Source organism: Trachypithecus francoisi, unplaced genomic scaffold, assembly GCF_009764315.1.
Source record: "Trachypithecus francoisi isolate TF-2019V2 unplaced genomic scaffold, Tfra_2.0 Lachesis_group12, whole genome shotgun sequence".
NCBI lineage: Eukaryota > Metazoa > Chordata > Mammalia > Primates > Cercopithecidae > Trachypithecus > Trachypithecus francoisi.
Genome location: NW_022681457.1, coordinates 114,251,348 through 114,270,008, shown reverse-complemented (window position 1 = coordinate 114,270,008; position 18,661 = coordinate 114,251,348). Strand labels below are relative to the sequence as shown.

Below are 18,661 nucleotides of genomic sequence, written 5' to 3'. Positions count from 1 at the left end.
TTATTATTATTTTTTTGAGACACAGTCTTGCTCTGTCACCCAGGCTGGAGTGCAGTGGCACAATCTCGGCTCACTGCAACCTCTGCCTCCCAGGTTCAAGGGATTCTCCTGCCTCAGACTCCTGAGTAGCGGGGACTATAGGCGCCTGCCACCATGCCTGGCTTATTTTATTTATTTATTTATTTTTTGAGACAGAGTCTTGCTCTATCGCCCAGGCTGGAGTGCAGTGGCGCAATCTCAGCTCACTGCAAGCTCTGCCTCCTGGGTTCATGCCATTCTCCTGCCAAGCCTCCCGAGTACCTGGGACTACAGGCACCTGCCACTATACACGGCTAATTTTTTTGTATTTTTAGTAGAGATGGGGTTTCACCATGTTAGCCAGGATAGTCTTGGTCTCCTGACCCTGTGATCCGCCTGCCTCGGCCTCCCAAAGTGCTGGGATTACAGGCGTGAGCCACCATGCCTGGCTGCTCATTTTTGTATTTTTAGTAGAGATGGGGGTTTCACCATGTTGGCCAGGCTGGTCTTGAACTCCTGGCCTCGTGATCCGCCTGCCTCAGCCTCCCAAATTGCTGCGATTATAGGTGTGAGCCACCACACCCTGCCGAACCTTATTTATTTATTTATTTTTGAGGCGGAGTCTCACTTTGTCACCCGGACCGGAGTGCAGTGGTACGATCTCAGCTCACTGCAACCTCTGTTTCCTGGGTTCAAACGATTCTCCTGCCTCAACCTCCCAAGTAGCTGGGACTACAGGTGGGCGCTGCCATACCTGGCTAATTTTGTATGTTTAGTAGAGACGGGGTTTCACCATGTTCGCCAGTCTGGTCTCAAACTCCTGACCTCAAGTAATCTGCCTTCCTTGTCCTCCCAAAGTGCTGGGATTAAAGCCATGAGCCACCACACCCGGCCTGAACCATTTTTAATTCCATAGTGATCTAGAAGTGCCATCTCTAATAGCACTCAGAGTGCAGAAAGGGGATTGCATAGAGTTGGATGGCTAGAAGGTGTTATGGAAATTACCTTAAATATTGTTTTCTTCTTATGATATATCCATTACTTTCAATAACATGAAAAACCAATATAAAGATGGATTGAATGTATTTAAGAATTTATGGGTAGTTTTGTGTTTTTTTTTTGGTAGACACAGGGTTCTCACTTTGTTGCCCAGGCTGGTCTTGAATTCCTGGCCCCAAGTAATCCTCCTACCTTGGCCTTCTAAAATGCTGGTATTACAGGTGTGAACCACCACACCTGGCCCTCATTTCTTAAATATTTCTCAAGAACATGATTTCAGTAGCTTCTTAATATTCCATTCTATTTATGAACCATACTTCATTTATATTCATCCTCTGTTATCAGACATTTGAGCCTTCGGTTCTTCATTTATTGAGTGGAAATATGGCTGATGCCTTCCCAGTCTGCTGTCTTAGGTTGCGAGGATCAAATGAAATCATGTATACTATATAGCATACTATTTGAAAAATTATGTAAGTTGTTTTTGTGGTTAGTTTTGTGTGTGTGTGTGAGACAAGGTCTTGCTCTGTTGAGCAGACTGAATGCAGTGGCACAGTCATGGCCCACTGCAGCCTCAACCTCCTGGGGCCAAGTGATCCACCTACCTCACTCCCCTAGTAGCTGGGACTACAGCTACCACACCCAGCTAACTTTTAATTTTTTTGTAGAGATGGGGTCTCACTATATTGCCCGGGCTGGTCTTGAACTCCTGGGCTGAAGGGATCCTCCTGCCTCAGCCTCCCAAAGTGCTAGTATTACATGTATGAGCCACCATGCCAAGCCTGTGGTTAATTTTAATGTCTAAATTTTCAGTGGGAATATAAGTTTAAAGGCAGAAATAATTGAACCTATCACTGAGTTGGAGGGAGTTTTTACTATTGTGTATTTGGATATTCTTTTTATTGCATGATATAATTTTTTTTTTTTTTTTTTTTGAGACGGAGTCTCGCTCTGTCGCCCAGGCTGGAGTGCAGTGGCTGGACCTCAACTCACTGCAAGCTCCACCTCCCGGGTTTACGCCCTTCTCCTGCCTCAGCCTCCCGAGTGGCTGGGACTACAGGCGCCTGCCACCTCGCCCGGCTAGTTTTTGTATTTTTTTAGTAGAGACGGGGTTTCACCGTGTTAGCCAGGATAGTCTCGATCTCCTGACCTCGTGATCCGCCCGTCTCGGCCTCCCAAAGTGCTGGGATTACAGGCTTGAGCCACCGCACCCGGCCTGCATGATATAATTTAATAAGCTTCTTTAGCTAATAAATATCTTTCACATCAAAATGGCTAAGAGAGATACTGGGTAAAATCATCTTGGTGGCAGCATCCTCTTTCTTTGCTGCTTGAATGTTGTTGTTGTAGTCTTTGACATTGTCATAATTAAAATCCAAAGTAAACTTTGTGCTGCCTTCATATGTGTATTTGTTGGTTTCTCATCGGAGACAGCAACCATGCCCAATTTTTTTTTTTTTTAAATGCCTTCTTGGCAACTCTCAAGAGGTGTTTTGGAGTTCATTTTAAAAAGTCTAGCCAATATCGTGGTGGTGATTGCTTTTGGTAATTGCCTAGTGAAGTGTGAAGTGGTGTAATGGCAGCTAGCAAAGTCTAGAATGCAGTTCACAAGACTGTGAAAGGGATGCTACTTCTGGCTCTCTGTTAGACAAAGCAGGCATTCATAGTTCAGTTTTAGGTAGTTTATCAAGGAATGTGCACTGTATAGGTGAAAGCTGTTCTTAGTTGTGTTGTTTAGTGATGAATGCCTTGTACATACATACAGGTGATAAGAATAAGAAATATGAAGTTAGGTTTTTGAGAGCACCTATAGGAAATTAGTTTTTGTTATTCAGCAAGCCTAGGTGTAAAAGCTTTCAGAGAGATTTTAGTATTATCTTAGATAGAGATAAATAATCAAAGCAATGTGATGACTATTAGGAAAGCACCGAGAAAGGGCGTCTAAATACAGTCATGTGTTGAGAAATGTGTCGGTAGGTGATTTTGTTGTGTGAACAGCATAGAGTGTACTTACACAAACCTATGGGTGTAGCCTACTCCATACCTAGGCTCTGTGGTAGAGCCTATTGCTCCTAGGATACAAACCTGAATAGCATGTTACTGTACTGAACACTGTAGGGAATTTTAACACAGTGGTGGTATTTGTGGATCTAAACATATCTGACCATAGAAAGGGTACAAATATGATAGTAACAATATGATATTATTAATATAATCTTTTTTTTTTCTTTTTAAGACAGAGTCTTACCCTGTCACCCAGGCTAGAGTGCAGTGGTGCAATCTTGACTCATTGCAACCTCCGCCACCCGGGTTCAAACAATTCTCCTGCCTAAGCCTCCCAAGTAGCTGGGATTACAGGTGCCCACCACCACGCTCAGCTAAGTTTTGTATTTAGTAGTGACGGGATTTCACCATGTTGGCCAGGCTGGTCTCAAACTCCTGACCTCGTGATCTGCCCGCCTCAGCCTCCCAAAGTGCTGGGATTACAGGCGTGAGCCACTGTGCCCGGCCCATTAATATAATCTTATGGGACCACTCATATATGTGGACCTTCGTGTGTTCAGCCCGCTGACAGGTCATTATGCGGTGCATGACTTGTAATTGAGAGGGATGACAGGAAAAGACAAGTCATGTCTGAGGAGCCCTTTTGGTTTTGGCTTCTCAGAAAACTGTAGGGCCAGAAGTATCAGAAGCAACTCAATGAGGAAATGATTTAACTACACTTACTCTTTCCATACCACATTGTTCTGGTCTGTTACTGAAGAATTCCTTTAGCTGTGAATAAACTTGAGGAGGCAAAATGGGAGATTTTAAAATTGCCTTTTAGGCCAGGTGCAGTGGCTCACGCCTGTAATCCCTGCACTTTGGGAGGCCGAGGCGGGTGAATCACTTGAGCTCAGGAGTTCGAGACCAGACTGGCCAACATGGTGAAACCCGGTCTCTACTAAAAATACAAAAAAATGAGCTGGGCCTGGTGGCACGTGCCTGTGGTCCTAGCTACTCGGGAGGCTGAGGTGGGAAGAACGCTTGAACCTGGGAGGCGGAGGTTGCAGTGAGCCAAGCTCATGCCACTGCACTCCAGCCTGGGTGACAGAGCAAGACTCCATCTCAAAAAACAATTGCCTTTTAGTGCGGGAAAAAAAATACCATAATTAGTAATTAACAACAACAAACACTTACGTTGTGCCAGGCACAATTAGGCAGATTTTAACTTACTGAATCCTTGCAATAATTATATGGCAGGTACTCTTTCCCCATTTCACAGATGAAGGAATTGAGACAAAGAGGTATTACTGGCTGTCTTGCCTGGGCTCACATATCTATTAATTGAGGGAAGTAGAAAATGAAGTTGAGCTGTCTCCAGAACCCTTACTATTGGAGAGCATATCAACTCTCAAAATATTTATTAAGTAATTTTTACTATTCTGTGCAGTAATGCTGAATATCTATGCTTAATTTGAACTTAACTGTTAGATTAAAATTTATTTTGATTTATTTTCTTGATGGAGGGAAATTACGAGGAAAAAGCTGGGAGGAAGGGGTAGATGGTAATCAGTTTACATGTCTTTGGGCATCTTAGGTTGAGATCTAGGCCTTCCAAATCATCTCTGTTTATAATCATTCAAAATTTGCTTAGGAAGAACAGAATTGTTAACTGAGAGTTTATTCAATGTGTACACTAAGTAGCATGTTTATAGAAGAGTTATAATTGTTTTTCCTATTTTCCTATTGTATATTTTTTAATACTCTGGGATTGAGTAGACAGTGAACATATATAGTACATTTATCCTTGTTTTATGAAGAATAGGAAACTAAATTTGTTGTAAATGATTAAGGAACTTTATGATGGTAGATCTTTTGTGTAAATCTTCTTTATGGCCGTAGGTTTTACTATATTTCCTATATTGTGAGGAGGGGACGAGGGGAAGGAGTTGCCTATGGGTTTTGGTTTTATAAGCAGTATATAAAATATTTTTATTGTGTGCCACTTTTCTTTTTTTTTTTTCTTTTTATTTTTTGAGACGGAGTCTCGCTCTGTCGCCCAGGCTGGAGTGCAGTGGCGCCATGTCGGCTCACTGCATGCTCCTTCTCCCGGGTTCATGCTGTTCTCCTGCCTCAGCCTCCCGAGTAGCTGGGACTACATGCGCCCGCCACCATGTCTGGCTGATTTTTTGTATTTTTAGTAGAGATGGGGTTTCACTGTGTTAGCCAGGATGGTGTCAATCTCCTGACTTCGTGACCCACCCGCCTCGGCCTCCCAAAGTGCTGGGATTACAGGCTTGAGCCACCGCGCCCAGCTGCCACTTTTCTTAATTGTTGCTGTAGGAGGCTTTTAGGGCAGAAGATTGTGCTGAAGATATCACTGGGATTTTTAACAAGCCCTAAACATGCTTGGTTACTAAACTTAATATAAAGTTACAGTGTTGCCACACAGATACGTTAATTATAGTTGTAGGCAAAATTGTTAGTAGGTTGCCAACAACAGTATAATTACTAGAGACTGAGATATTAAATTTATTCTGGAGAATTAAAAGGCGTTTAAATACTAATCTTGTTTTGACTGCCTTATTTTCTAGGGCTCAGTAATTAAAATGTTATTTCTGCATCTTTATGCTAAAGTAGCAAAGTTGTGAATAAGGTAGGGAGAAAAGGGGGTTAAATTAGGGAATTTAGTAGACTGTCTAAGTCTTGACTTGAAGCTTCTCCAAGAAAGAGGAGATAGTTGTGGTTCATTAGTAAACTAAGACCTTTGAAACATTTTGTGATAGTCATTTTGAAGGCATTGACGTTTATCTTGGATAAAAGTATCTTGTTCAAGTCAGCCTTTATGGAAATTATAGTGTCCTGCCCTTCTCCAGACCTCCTAAGGTTTGTATTGGCTACACCATTAGGAATAAAAAAGCCTGAAGACAAAAGGGAAAAGGTACAAAAGTTGTATGGAGAGGATAAAGGAAGGATCATCTTTTCTTTGGACTTGGGAAAAGATACATTCAGGTCTTAGATGTTAAAGCTGCCTTTCAGATTTATGAAGGAGGATTTAGGAAAACAACCTTGAAACCAGATGGGATTTGGATGGTAACCTAGAGGCAAGGCCCACAGGTGAGAGTGAGTAGAGCAAGTTATTGGGGAAATCAGGAGATAGTCTGAACTCATTCTTCTAGAGAGTCCTGCAAGTGGTTATGATGATAATCATTGTAATAATGGTAGGGAACATAGCGTGACTGCCTACTTCAAACAGTTCATTTTCTGGGCTCTTAGTACCCCATACTCTCCTAATTGCCTTCCTTCCTCCCAGGTTGGTTATTCTTTACCTCCTTAGGTTAAAAGTCTACCAGGCTTTTGTCCTCAGATCTCTCTCTCCAGAAAAGAGAGACCCCCTAGATGATTTCTTCTAGTTCTTGGGGCTTAAATGTCATTGAGATGATAACTCCCAGATTCACTTCTGTAGCCTGTACCTCTCTCTAGAAGTATAGACTTCTCTACCTAGCTGCCAACTGAATTCTACTTGAAGGCTACAGAAGCATCTCAAACTCAACATGTCCTAAACAGAACTGTTGTTTCCCTTCCTGACCACCCAAAGTGGCCCCTCCTTTATTTTTATCAATTCTTTTTTTTTTTTTTTTTTGAGACGGAGTCTTGCTCTGTCGCCCGGGCTGGAGTGCAGTGGCCGGATCTCAGCTCACTGCAAGCTCCGCCTCCCGGGTTTAGGCCATTCTCCTGCCTCAGCCTCCCGAGTAGCTAGGACTACAGGCGCCCGCCACCTCGCCCGGCTAGTTTTTTGTATTTTTTAGTAGAGACGGGGTTTCACCGTGTTAGCCAGGATGGTCTCAAACTCCTGACCTCGTGATCCGCCCGTCTCGGCCTCCCAAAGTGCTGGGATTACAGGCTTGAGCCACCGCACCCGGCTATTTTTATCAATTCTTTTAGTTGCCCAGACCAGAAATATTGGAGTCATTCTTACCTTTTCCGTTTTTCTCATAGGCTGCATACATCAATTAGTAAGTCTTGCCATCTTTGCCTTCACAATGTATCTTGAATCAGTTACTTTTTGCTCTTTCTACCCTAGTCCAGATCAGTACTGCAATAGCCTCCTGTCTCTCTGCTTTTGCCCTTGTTCCCATGCAGTAGCTAGTCATATTTTAGAAATATACATCAGGGCTGGGTGCAGTGGCTCACACCTGTAATCCCAGCATATTGGGAGGCTGAGGTGGCGGATCACAAGGTCAAGAGTTCAAGACCAGTCTGGCCAACATGGTGAAACCCCGTCTCTACTAAAAGTACAAAAATTAGCTGGGCATGGTGGTGCATGCTTGTAGTCCCAGCTACTTAGGAGGGTGAGGCAGGAGGATCGCTTGAACCTGGAAGGCGGAGTTTGCAGTGAGCTGAGATCGTGCCACTGCACTCTAGCTTGCTGGGCAACAAAGTGAGACTTCGTCTCAAAAAAAAAAAAAAAAAAAAAAAATATATATATATATGTATATATATATGTCAGATTATGTCATCCCCTTGCTATCAGATCATGTCACCCCTCTGCTTAAAATTCTTCACTGGTTTTCTGTCACATTTATTTTAATTAATTGTAATTGTAATTTTTTTATGGAGACAGAGTCTTGCTCTGTCACCCAGGCCGGAGTGCAGTGGCACGATCTTGGCTCACTTGCAGCCTCTGCCTCCCAGGTTCAAGCGATTCTCATGCCTCAACCTCCTGAGTAGCTGGGACTTACAGGTGTGTGCGACCACACCCAGCTAATTTTTGTATTTTTAGTAGAGACAGGGTTTTGCCATGTTGGCCAGGCTGGTATCGAACTCCTGAGCTCAAGCAATATGTCTGCTTTGGCCTCCCAAAGTGCTGGGATTACAAGTGTGAACCACTGTGCCCAGTCATTATCACTTTTAGAATAAAACTAAAAATCCTCACTGTGGCCACACAACCTTACAGAATTTGGCCTCTGGCTGGCTATCTGATTGCACATTTGATCATTGTTTGCCCACCTGGCTACACTGCTGGTTTTGTTGTTCCTTAAACTTCATTCAGGTTCCTGCTCAAATACCTCCTCAGAGGTGGCAGCTTGCTTGCTTTTAAATAAAATAGCCCCCTCTACCACTTACACTGTCATCTTTTATCTCCTAACCTGGCTTTATTTTTCTTTCCAACATTATGCTATTTCTATTAGTTAATTGTCTGATGCCATTATTAGAATGTAAGCTCCATGTGGACACGGACTTGTTTTCACTAGGTATTTATAGGTCTGGGCCATGGTAGACATGCAAGTATTTGTTAAATGAAAGAATATTTTGAACATTTACTTAATGCTAGACCTTGAGCCAAAATGTAAGAATTAATGACAGTTTTGTATAGTTAGGCACTATTATTATTATGCCCATATTACAGATAAGAAAATTTAAAATTAAGGCTTACAGAGTTTATTCATGCTTATAGATGAACCTAGGGTGACATTAGATACTTAGAGTGGGACCACATTAAAGCCTCTACAGCAGTGGTCCCCAGCGTTTTTGGCACCAGGGACCAGTTTTGTGGAAGACAGTTTTTCTACAGATAGGGGTGAGGGCATATGGTTTCGGGATGAAACCGTTCCATCTCAGATCATCAGGCATTAGATTCTCATAAGGAGTGGGCAACCTAGATCCCTCACGTGGGCAGTTCACAATAGGATTCGTGCTGGTATGAGAATGTGATGCCACCACTTATCTGACAGCTGCTCACCTGCTGCTCACCTCCTGCTGTGTGGCCTGGTTCCTAATAGGCCATGGACAGTACCGTTCTGTGGCCCAGGGGTCGGGACCCCTGCTTTACAGCATTCTACTTCATTGGTAAAATCTTTGAAAATGTCTTCTAGAAATATTTTTTAGGTCATTTTACCTTTTGATCATTGAATATTGGGTCAATTTTGTTGTTGTTGTTCTTGTTGAGACAGGGTCTCGTTATGTTGCCCAGGCTGGATGGAATGTGGTGGTGCAGTATCGGCTCACTGTACCTTCAACTTCTTGGGTGCAAGTGATCTTTCTGCCTCAGCTTCCTCAGTAACTGGGACTACAGGTGCATGCTACCATGCTTGGCTAATTTTTTTGTGTTTGTAGTAGAGGTAAGATCTCACTATGTTGCCCAGGCTGGTCTCAAACTCCTGGGCTCAAGTGATCCTCCTACCTCAGCCTCCCAAAGCACTGGGATTACAAGTGTGAGCCACTGTGCTCAGCTGACATAATGCTTTTGATGTAGGAATGGACTCATCTGTTTGCTTCCCCTGCAACACCAGATACTGGGACTCATGGATTTCTGATGATGAAAGATGTAGTTCTCATGGGAGTCTTTATGTTATACAAATGGAAAGCAAAGTTCCCAAACATGTTGCAGTGGTTGATGTATTCTGTCATCTGGGCTCTGCACTTCCACTCATGCCTTTCATCAGTTTAGCCGCCATACTCCAGTTAGGAGTTATTACAGTCATCCAAGTGAGAGAGGTGGTGGTTGAACCAGGGTGGTCACGATGGTGGTGGGGAGAAGCCATATTTGGAAAGTAGAACTGATAGGATACATCAGATGTGGAGGATGAAAGAAAAAAGCCAAAGATGGCTCCCAGGTCATCTGTGGAAAGTTGCTTGTAGGGTCCAGGTCGGGAGTATGCTATGTGTCCAGAGCAACCTAGATTGAAGAAAAGACCTCAGGCACAGAAGCTGTAAAAGAGGCCTTGAAAAGCAGCTTGAAAAGGTGGATTATAGGAGGTAAAACAATATGAAGTCTGTAATACTTATAAAAGAGTTATGTTCTGACTCTAGTCCTCAAAAATATTCCTGTAGTCTATTCTTTTAGGAAAAGTGGTGACTTGTCCTAGACAAAGCCTACATGCTGATTCCATGTAACCCTGGGAGTGGGTACTAAATTCATAACAGCTTGTGGGTGAAAATATTGTTTATATGTTGAATGTGTTTGTTAATTACTATAATTCCATTTTTTTTCTTTAAATTTTTATTTATTTTTTTGAGACAGGATCTTGCTGTGTCCCTCAGGCTGGAGTGCAGTGGCGCGATCTTGGCTCACTGCAAGCTCCTCCTCCCGGGTTCACGCCATCCTCCTGCCTCAGCCTTCCAAGTAGCTGGGACTACAGGTGCCTGCCACCACGCCTGGCTAATTGTTTTGTATTTTTAGTAGAGACGGGGTTTCACCGTGTTAGCCAGGATGGTCTCGATCTCCTGACCTTGTGATCCACCCGCCTCGGCCTCCCAAAGTACTGGGATTACAGGCTTGAGCCACTGCGCCCGGCCTATTTTTTGTATTTTTTAGTAGAGACTGGGTTCACTGTGTTAGCCAGGATGGTCTCGATCTCCTGATCTCGTGATCCCAAAGTGCTGGGATTACAGGCGTGAGCCACTGTGCCTGGCCTATAATTCCATTTTTATGTGCATGCTTTCTGTGAAACAAATTAGAAGTCCAACATACTATTTTAGCTCAGTTGACCTTGATACAAGAACTACTGTGTTAATTATGCCCAGTCTTTCAGTAATACAATCCTGTCTCTATTTTTTTCTGTGAATGTTGGTAAAATCTACTAGTATTTTATGTATATATTGCACAGCCATACACTGTTTTTCTTTTTATGCTCTTGAAAATGGTATGGAATTTAATCAGAATTGTACATGACACATGGAGGGCATTCATCTGAGTCCTTGGTATAGGGCAGTGTAGAGGATCCATAAGACATGGTCCAAGCACTTTCAAGATACATGATGTCGGGGGAGCACCAGAGATTTGTGGACACATTTAAGTAAGGTCTTGAGTGTCGTATTTTGACTCTTGCCAAGAAATAGGCTCTTGGCTGGCTATGGTGGCTCATACTTGTAATCCTGGCACTTTGGGAGGCCAAAACAGGAGAATTACTTCAGCCCAGTAGTTTGAGACCAGCTGGAGCAACCTAGGGAGACCCTGTCTCTACAAAAAAATAAACAGATTAGCCGTGCATGGTGGCACATGCATATGCTCCCAGTTACTCAGGAGGCTGAGGTGGGAGGATCACTTGAGCCCAGGAGGTCAATGACTTCGTGAGCTGTGATCTTGCCACTGTACTCCAGCCTAGGGTGACAGAGCAAGAACTTCTCTCTAAAAGAGAAAAGAAATAGAATCCTTACATTGTGCTTTAGTTTATCAATTAGTGAACTTTTCTTTTTTTGTTGTTTTTTATTTTTTGTAGAGATGGGGTCTCACTGTGTTGCCCAGGCTGGTCTCGAACTCATGGGCTCAGATGATCCTCCCACCTTGGCCTCCTAAAGTGTTGAGATTACAGGCATGAGCCACTGAACCTGGGCCTAGTCAGTTTTTCTTACCTTGGTTTAAAGATCAAATGGAATACTATCATACCTACTGAATATTGAGAGTTTAAAACAAGGTAAAATACCTATTTAAGAAAAATTAACGTATGTGTGTTTCACACATTTAATTCTGTAAACTAGGTATTACCTCAATTTTAGAGAGGACACAAGTGCAGTCATACCCAAGGTCACAAAAAACACCTAAATACAATATCTCTTAAAAATTTTTTTTTTTTTTTTTGAAACCGAGCCTCACTGTCTTGCCCAGGCTGGGGTGCAGTGGTGCAGTCTCGGGTTACTGCAACCTCTACCTTCTGGGTTCAAGCAGTTCTCCTGCTGCAGCCTCCCAAGTAGCTGGGGTTACAGGCACCTGCCACTATGCCCAGCTAATTTTTGTAAATATAATACAGTATTTTTAAATTGTTCTTTCATATGTTTAGAATATTAGGCCAGGCATGGTAGCTCATGTCTATAGTTCAAGCACTTTGGGAGGGCAAGGAAAGAGCATTGCTTGAGCCAAGAGTTTCAGTCCAGCCCAGTCAACATGGCAGAGCCCCATCTCTACAAAAAAATTTGAAAATTGGCTTGGCATGGTAGCACACGCCTGTAGGCCCAGCTGCTTGGGAGGCTGAGGTGAGAGATTCACTTGAGCCCAGGAGTTGCAGGCTGCAGTAAGCCATGGTTGAGCCACTGCACTCCAGCCTGGTTGACACACTATGACACTGTCTGGGGGAAAAAAATTGGATTTGTTGTTGATAGAAGCAGTTTTTTTAAAGCAGCCTGGGGGCAGGTGCAGTGGCTCACACCTGTAATCCTAGCACTTTGGGATGCCGAGGCAGGTGGATCATCTGAGGTAAGGATTTCAAGACCAGCCTGGTCAACATGGTAAAACCCTGTCTCTAGTAAAATACAAAAATTAGCCAGGCATGATGGTGGCTGCCTGTATCCTAACTACTCGGAGGCTGAGAGGGGAGAATCACTTGAACCTAGGAGGCAGAGGTTGCAGTGAGCCGAGATCGTGCCGTTGTACTCCAGCCTGGGCAGCTGAGCTAGACTGTCTCAAAAAAATAAATAAATAAAAATAAATAAATAAAATCAACTTGGCTTTGAAGATGTAAGTTAGGAAAATCTATTAGTTTCAGAAGCTTCAAAAGTCTGGGAGAAAGGAATATTGAGGAAGAGGAAAAGGATTTCCTGTGAATTGAGGAAGTTAGCTCATTGGTGTAGTTTTTCTTTCTTTTTTTTTTTCTTTTTTACTGAGGAGAAGAGAACAAAGGGATAAAATCTGAGTAGTCTTTCAGTCATTCTTGGTAGAATTGGTAGCTAAAAGGCTGAGTGAAATATGGCTTAAAAGCTTTATTGGCTGGGCACGGTGGCTCATACCTGTAATCCCAGCACTTTCGGAGGCCAAGGTAGGTGCATCACCTGAGGTCAGGAATTTGAGAATAGCCTGACCAACATGGTGAAAGAAACCCTGTCTCTACTAAACGTACAAAATTAGCCGGGTGTGGTGGTACACGCCTGTAATCCTAGATACGTGGCAGGCTGAGGCAGGAGAATTACTTGAACCCAGGAGGCGGAGGTTGTAGTGAGCCGAGATCCTACCATTGCACTCCAGCCTGGGCAACAAGAGCAAAACTCCGTCTCAAAAAAAAAAAAAAAAGCTTTATCATTTATTTTTTGGCCCTGTCTTATGGTGCAGAGGCCTAAAAGTTTTTTGACAGCAAAATTTCTAGAGCCTAGGAGTGTTTATTATAACCATGTTTTTGAGCGGTGAGGACTACCTCAGAAGGCATGCCTTGTCTCATCATTGTTCTTATTGCTGAGCCACTGAAACCTAGAATCTGACTCACACAATATGACACTCATTTCCGTTTTCTTGGTAGAGTTTGTGTGGTCATTCATCTTTTGGGAACTACAGTCCTCCTAGTTCCCACTTTTATTTTTTTTTATTTTTGAGATGGAATCTTGCTGTGTTGCCCAGGCTGGAGTGCAGCGGTGCAATCTCAGCTCACTGCAACCTCCGCCTCCCAGGTTCAAGCAATTCTCCTGCCTCAGCCTCCCAAGTAGCTGGGATTACCTGTGCGTGCCACCACGCCTCCCTAACTTTTGTATTTTTTGTAGAGATGGTATTTCACCTTGTTGGCCAGGCTGGTCTCAAACTCCTGACCTCAAGTGATCCATCCTCCTAGGCCTCCCAAAGTGCTGGGATTACAGGCGTGAGTCACCGTGCCCAGCCATCAGTTTCCACTTTTAAATGAGAATTTTTTGTTTTTGTGGGTTTTTTTTTTGTTGTTGTTGTTACTTGAGACAGGGTCTTAGTCTGTCACCCAGGATGGAGTGCAGTGGCACTATCTTGGCTAACTGCATCCTGGACCTCCCTGGGCTCAGGTGATCTTCCTGCCTAAGCCCCCTGAGTAGCTGGGAGTACGGGCACACACCACCATGCCTAGCTGACTTTTGTATTCTTTGTGGAGATGAGATTTCACCATGTTGCCCAGGCTGGTCTCAAATTCCTGTACTCCAGTGATCCTCCTGCCTGAGCTTCCCAAAGTGCTGGGATTATAAGTGTGAGACACCGAGCCAGGCCATAAAGACAGTTTTTTTTTTTTTTGAGATAGAGTTTTGCTCTTTTTGCCCAGACTGGAATATGGTGGCGTGATCTTGGCTCACTGCAACCTCCATCTCTCGGGTTCAAGTGATTCTCCTGTCTTAGCCTCCCGAGTGGCTGGGATTACAGGTGTGCCTCACTACGCCTCACTGATTTTTTATATTTTTAGCAGAGATGGAGTTTCACCATGTTGGCCAGGCTGGTCTGCAACTCCTGACCTCAGGTGATCTGCCCACCTCAGCCTCCCAAAGTGCTGGGATTACAGGTATGAGCCACTGTGCCCGGCCCATAGAGTTTTTTTTTTTTTTTTTTGAGACGGAGTCTCGCTCTGTCACCCAGGGTGGAGTGCAGTGGCCGGATCCTGGCTCACTGCAAGCTCCGCCTCCCGGGTTCACGCCATTCTCCTGCCTCAGCCTCCTGAGTAGCTGGGACTACAGGCGCCCGCCACCTCGCCCGGCTAGTTTTTTGTATTTTTTAGTAGAGACGGGGTTTCACCATGTTAGCCAGGATGGTCTCAATCTCCTGACCTTGTGATCCGCCCGTCTCGGCCTCCCAAAGTGCTGGGATTACAGGCTTGAGCCACCGCGCCCGGCCCTATAGAGTTTTAAACAATGCCTATAGTATGATTTTAGTGGGGTGGCCACGTACATGTACGTGTGCACATGTATTTCCATGAAAATGCCTTCCTGCCTTTAGCCTTGACCATGCCACATATAGGGAATAAGCATTTAAATGATGGTGTCTTGGCTAAGAGTGTGAACTCTGGAGCCAAACTCTCCAAAATTGCATCCTGAATCTGCCACTAGCTAGCTCTGGAGCCATGAATAACTTATCTAACCTCTCTATGATGGTTTATTTATCTGTAAAATGGGGGTAATGAAACATCTGCCTCATTGAGTGCTTGGGAGCATCAAATAGGTTAGTAGATCTGGTGTGGTGGCTCATATCTGTAATCCCAGCACTTTGGGAAGCTAAGGCATGAGGGTGGCTTGAGCCCAGGAGTTCGAGACCAGCCTGGGCAGCACAGTGAGACTCCCATCTCTACAAAAAATAAAAACAATTAGCCAGGTGTAGTGGCATGAACCTGTGGTCCTATCTACTCCAGAGGCTGTGTGGGACACAGAATATCACTGGAGCCCAGGAGATTGAGTCTGTAGTGAGTTGTGGTCGTACCACTGTACTCCAGTCTGGGCCACAGAGTGAGACCCTGTCTCAGAAAAAAAAAGGTTGGTAGACATAAAGTACTTATGGCTCAGAGTAAGTGTTCTGTGAATGTTAGCTGGTTTTTAAATCCTGTATTTAATACCTCTTTGGTTAGAAGTACACTTCTTTGCTTGGATTACCATTTGCATGTGGAGAGATATTCTTTCTAGAACCATGTCTCCTTGTCACATGATTATGTACAGTGTGAGCTTTATTAATCTCTGTCAGCATTTGAGGTTGGAACATAAGTGCGTGGCTATGCCCAGTGGAATCCAGCAAGAGAGAGAACTAAGCACCATAGCAACTGTTGCTATTTGTGTACTGAGCAACAGCTGTCCAAGACAGATTTATTTTTTAATCCTGATCTCACTAATAGCCTGGGATGTGGCCTTCCCTCAAAGGAGTGGATTGGTTGAGATGTCCAGTCTTTGAGGAGATTTCGTGACCACATGCCATAAAGATTCTGTTTCATGTGAAATCTGAGGAGCTAAAGCTTTGTGTATATGAGTGAGGGAGAAAGATTAAGCTTTAGCATTCATAGTCAGTTCCTGAAATATAGTGTGCCTGGATTAATGACACGAGAAATCACTTTTAATATGGGTGGTGAGATTTCATGCATTTCAGTCAAAAAAGTAATTTTGCTGTAATGTGGTTCATTTCCAAATTTTGGCTGCTAACTTACCTGGGATGGATAAACATTATCACGGAATATTTACTGAGCATGTACTAAGGATCTTTTCTGAATACTGGTAACACGCAGTTAATTACACTCCAAAATTACTTAGTCTGTGATTCCCCTATATACTACATTACATACGTACACACACACTAATCATTTATATACTCATCAACCTTAGATTTCGGAAATAACACTGTATGTATAATAAATGCTTCATGGCCGGGCGCGGTGGCTCAAGCCTGTAATCCCAGCACTTTGGGAGGCCAAGACGGGCGGATCATGAGGTCAGGAGATCGAGACCATCCTGGCTAACACGGTGAAACCCCGTCTCTACTAAAAATACAAAAATCTAGCCGGGCGTAGTGGCGGGCGCCTGTAGTCCCAGCTACTCGGGAGGCTGAGGCAGGAGAATGGCGTGAACCCGGGAGGCGGAGCTTGCAGTGAGCTGAGATCCGGCCACTGCACTCCAGCCTGGGCGACAGAGCAAGACTCCATCTCAAAAATAAATAAATAAATAAATAAATAAATAAATGCTTCATTACCAAATGCTTTTCTGAAGTACATAGTAAGATCTTTAAAAAGAGCTTTCGGCCGGGTGCGGTGGCTCAAGCCTGTAATCCCAGCACTCTGGAGGCCGAGACGGGCGGATCACGAGGTCAGGAGATCGAGACCATCCTGGCTAACACGGTGAAACCCCGTCTCTACTGAAAAATACAAAAAACTAGCCGGGCGAGGTGGCGGGCGCCTGTAGTCCCAGCTACTGCGGAGGCTGAGGCAGGAGAATGGCGGGAACCCGGAAGGCGGAGCTTGCAGTGAGCTGAGATCCGGCCACTGCACTCCAGCCCGGGTGAGAGCGAGACTCCGTCTCAAAAAAAAAAAAAAAAAAAAAAAAAAAAAGAGCTTTCATGGCCAGGCGCGGCAGCTCACACCTGTTATCCTGGCACTTTGGGAGGCCGAGGTGGGCGGATCATGAGGTCAGGAGATGGAGACCATCCTGGCTAACACGGTGAAACCCCGTCTTTACTAAAAATAGAAAAAAATTAGCCGGGCGTGGTGGTGGGCGCCTGTAGTCTCAGCCACTCCGGAGGCTGAGGCAGGATAATGGTGTGAACCTGGGAGGCGGAGCTTGCAGTGAGCCGAGATCGTGCCACTGCCCTTCAGCGTGGGCGACAGAGCGAGACTCTGTCTCAACAAAAAAAGCTTCTTTCAAGTAGTGGTTGGATTCATTCATTTTTTTTTTTTTTGAGATGAAGTCTTACTCTGTCACCCAGGCTGCAGTGCAATACCTTGATATAGCTCACTGCAACCTCTGCTGCAACCTCTGCCTCCTGGGTTCAGGTGATTCTCCTGCCTCAGCCTCCCCAGTAGCTGGGATTATAGGCACACACCACTATTCCTGGATAATTTTTGTGTTTTTGGTAGAGACGAGATTTCACCATGTTTGCCAGGCCAGTCTCGAACTCCTGACCTCAAGTGATCCACCTGCCTTGGCCTCCCAAAGTGCTGGGATTACAGGTGTGAGCCACTGCGCCCAGCCCCATTTCTGATGTTTTCCAATATTTCAAGGCTTAACAGGTACCTTGAAATAGTAATGTGGGCCAGGTGCAGTGGCTCATGCCTATAATCCCAGCACTTAGGGAGTCCGAGACATGCAGATCACCTGAGATCAGGAGTTCAAGACCAGCCTGGCCAACATGGTGAAATCCTGTCTCTACTAAAAATACAAAAATTAGCCAGTTGTAGTGATGGGTGCCAGTAATCCCAGCTACTTGGGAGGCTGAGGCAGGATAATTTCTTGAACCCAGGAGATGGAGGTTGCAGTGAGCCGAGATCGTACCACTGCACTCCAGCCTAGGGGATAGAGCAAGATTCTGTCTTCAGAAAGAAAAGAAATAGAAATGTGGTTCATTTCCAAATTTTGGCTGCTAACTTATCTCAGGAGGATAAACATTGTCACAGAATATTTACTGGACATCTACTTTATAGCAGGGTCTGTTCTGAATACTGGTAACACGCAGTTAATGCTGGTGGTCTGGTTTTTCAAGTTCCATGTATAAATTACCTCTTAAAACTATGATTATTTTCATTCATTCATTCATTTTTGAGACAGGGTCTCAAAATAGGCTGGAGTGCAGTGGCTTGATAACAGCTAACTACATCCTCAAACCTCCAGGCTCAGGCCATCCTCCCACCTCAGCTTCTTAAGTAGCTGGGACTGCAGACGTGTGCCACCATGCTCAGCTAGTTTTTTTTTTTTTTTTTGGTATTTTTTTGTAGAGACAGGGTTTCACCATATTGCCCAGGGTGGTCTTGAACTCCTGATTTCTAGTGATCTGCCCAACTCGGACTCCCAAAATGCTAAGATTACAGGCATGAGTCACTGAGCCAAGCCTATTAATTTTTGGTTGCCCTATTCAGATTTAGTGGTATGAATTTACTGATTGGGATATTTTGAACACACAAAATAACGTGTTTAACTAAAGAACTAGTAATTGAGTGACTTATACGATGAAACATTTTTATCTTCTAGGTATTATTAACCCAAAGAATCCAAAGGAAGCTCCAAAGTCCTTCAGCTTCGATTATTCCTACTGGTCTCATACCTCGGTGAGTACCCTCATGCCACAGCGCTTCCAGCTCCTGCCTCCTTTCCTCTTTCCTTGCCAATTTGTCTTTTCTCTTGGCTGAGCGGTTCCAAGTTTTGCCTCTTAAGTGTTGTCTAGCATGAGTTCATTCTTTGATATAGTGATATAGTATTTTCATTCATAAAGTATTTGGGTTGATGGAAAGTTTATGCACACATTTATACATAAATATATACACATATA

General features: G+C 44.1%; 1 protein-coding gene across 9 annotated transcripts in view; it reads left to right on the top strand.

Annotated features, from left to right (window-relative positions):
* KIF1B (kinesin family member 1B) overlaps window positions 1–18,661 on the top strand; it is a 187,841-nt gene that overhangs the window by 32,947 nt on the left and 136,233 nt on the right. For all 9 annotated transcript variants that reach the window (XM_033228421.1, XM_033228427.1, XM_033228424.1 and 6 more), the window contains exon 3: window positions 18,364–18,440. In XM_033228421.1, coding sequence (XP_033084312.1) covers window positions 18,364–18,440 — 77 coding nt within the window. The remainder of the gene's footprint in view (window positions 1–18,363; window positions 18,441–18,661) is intronic.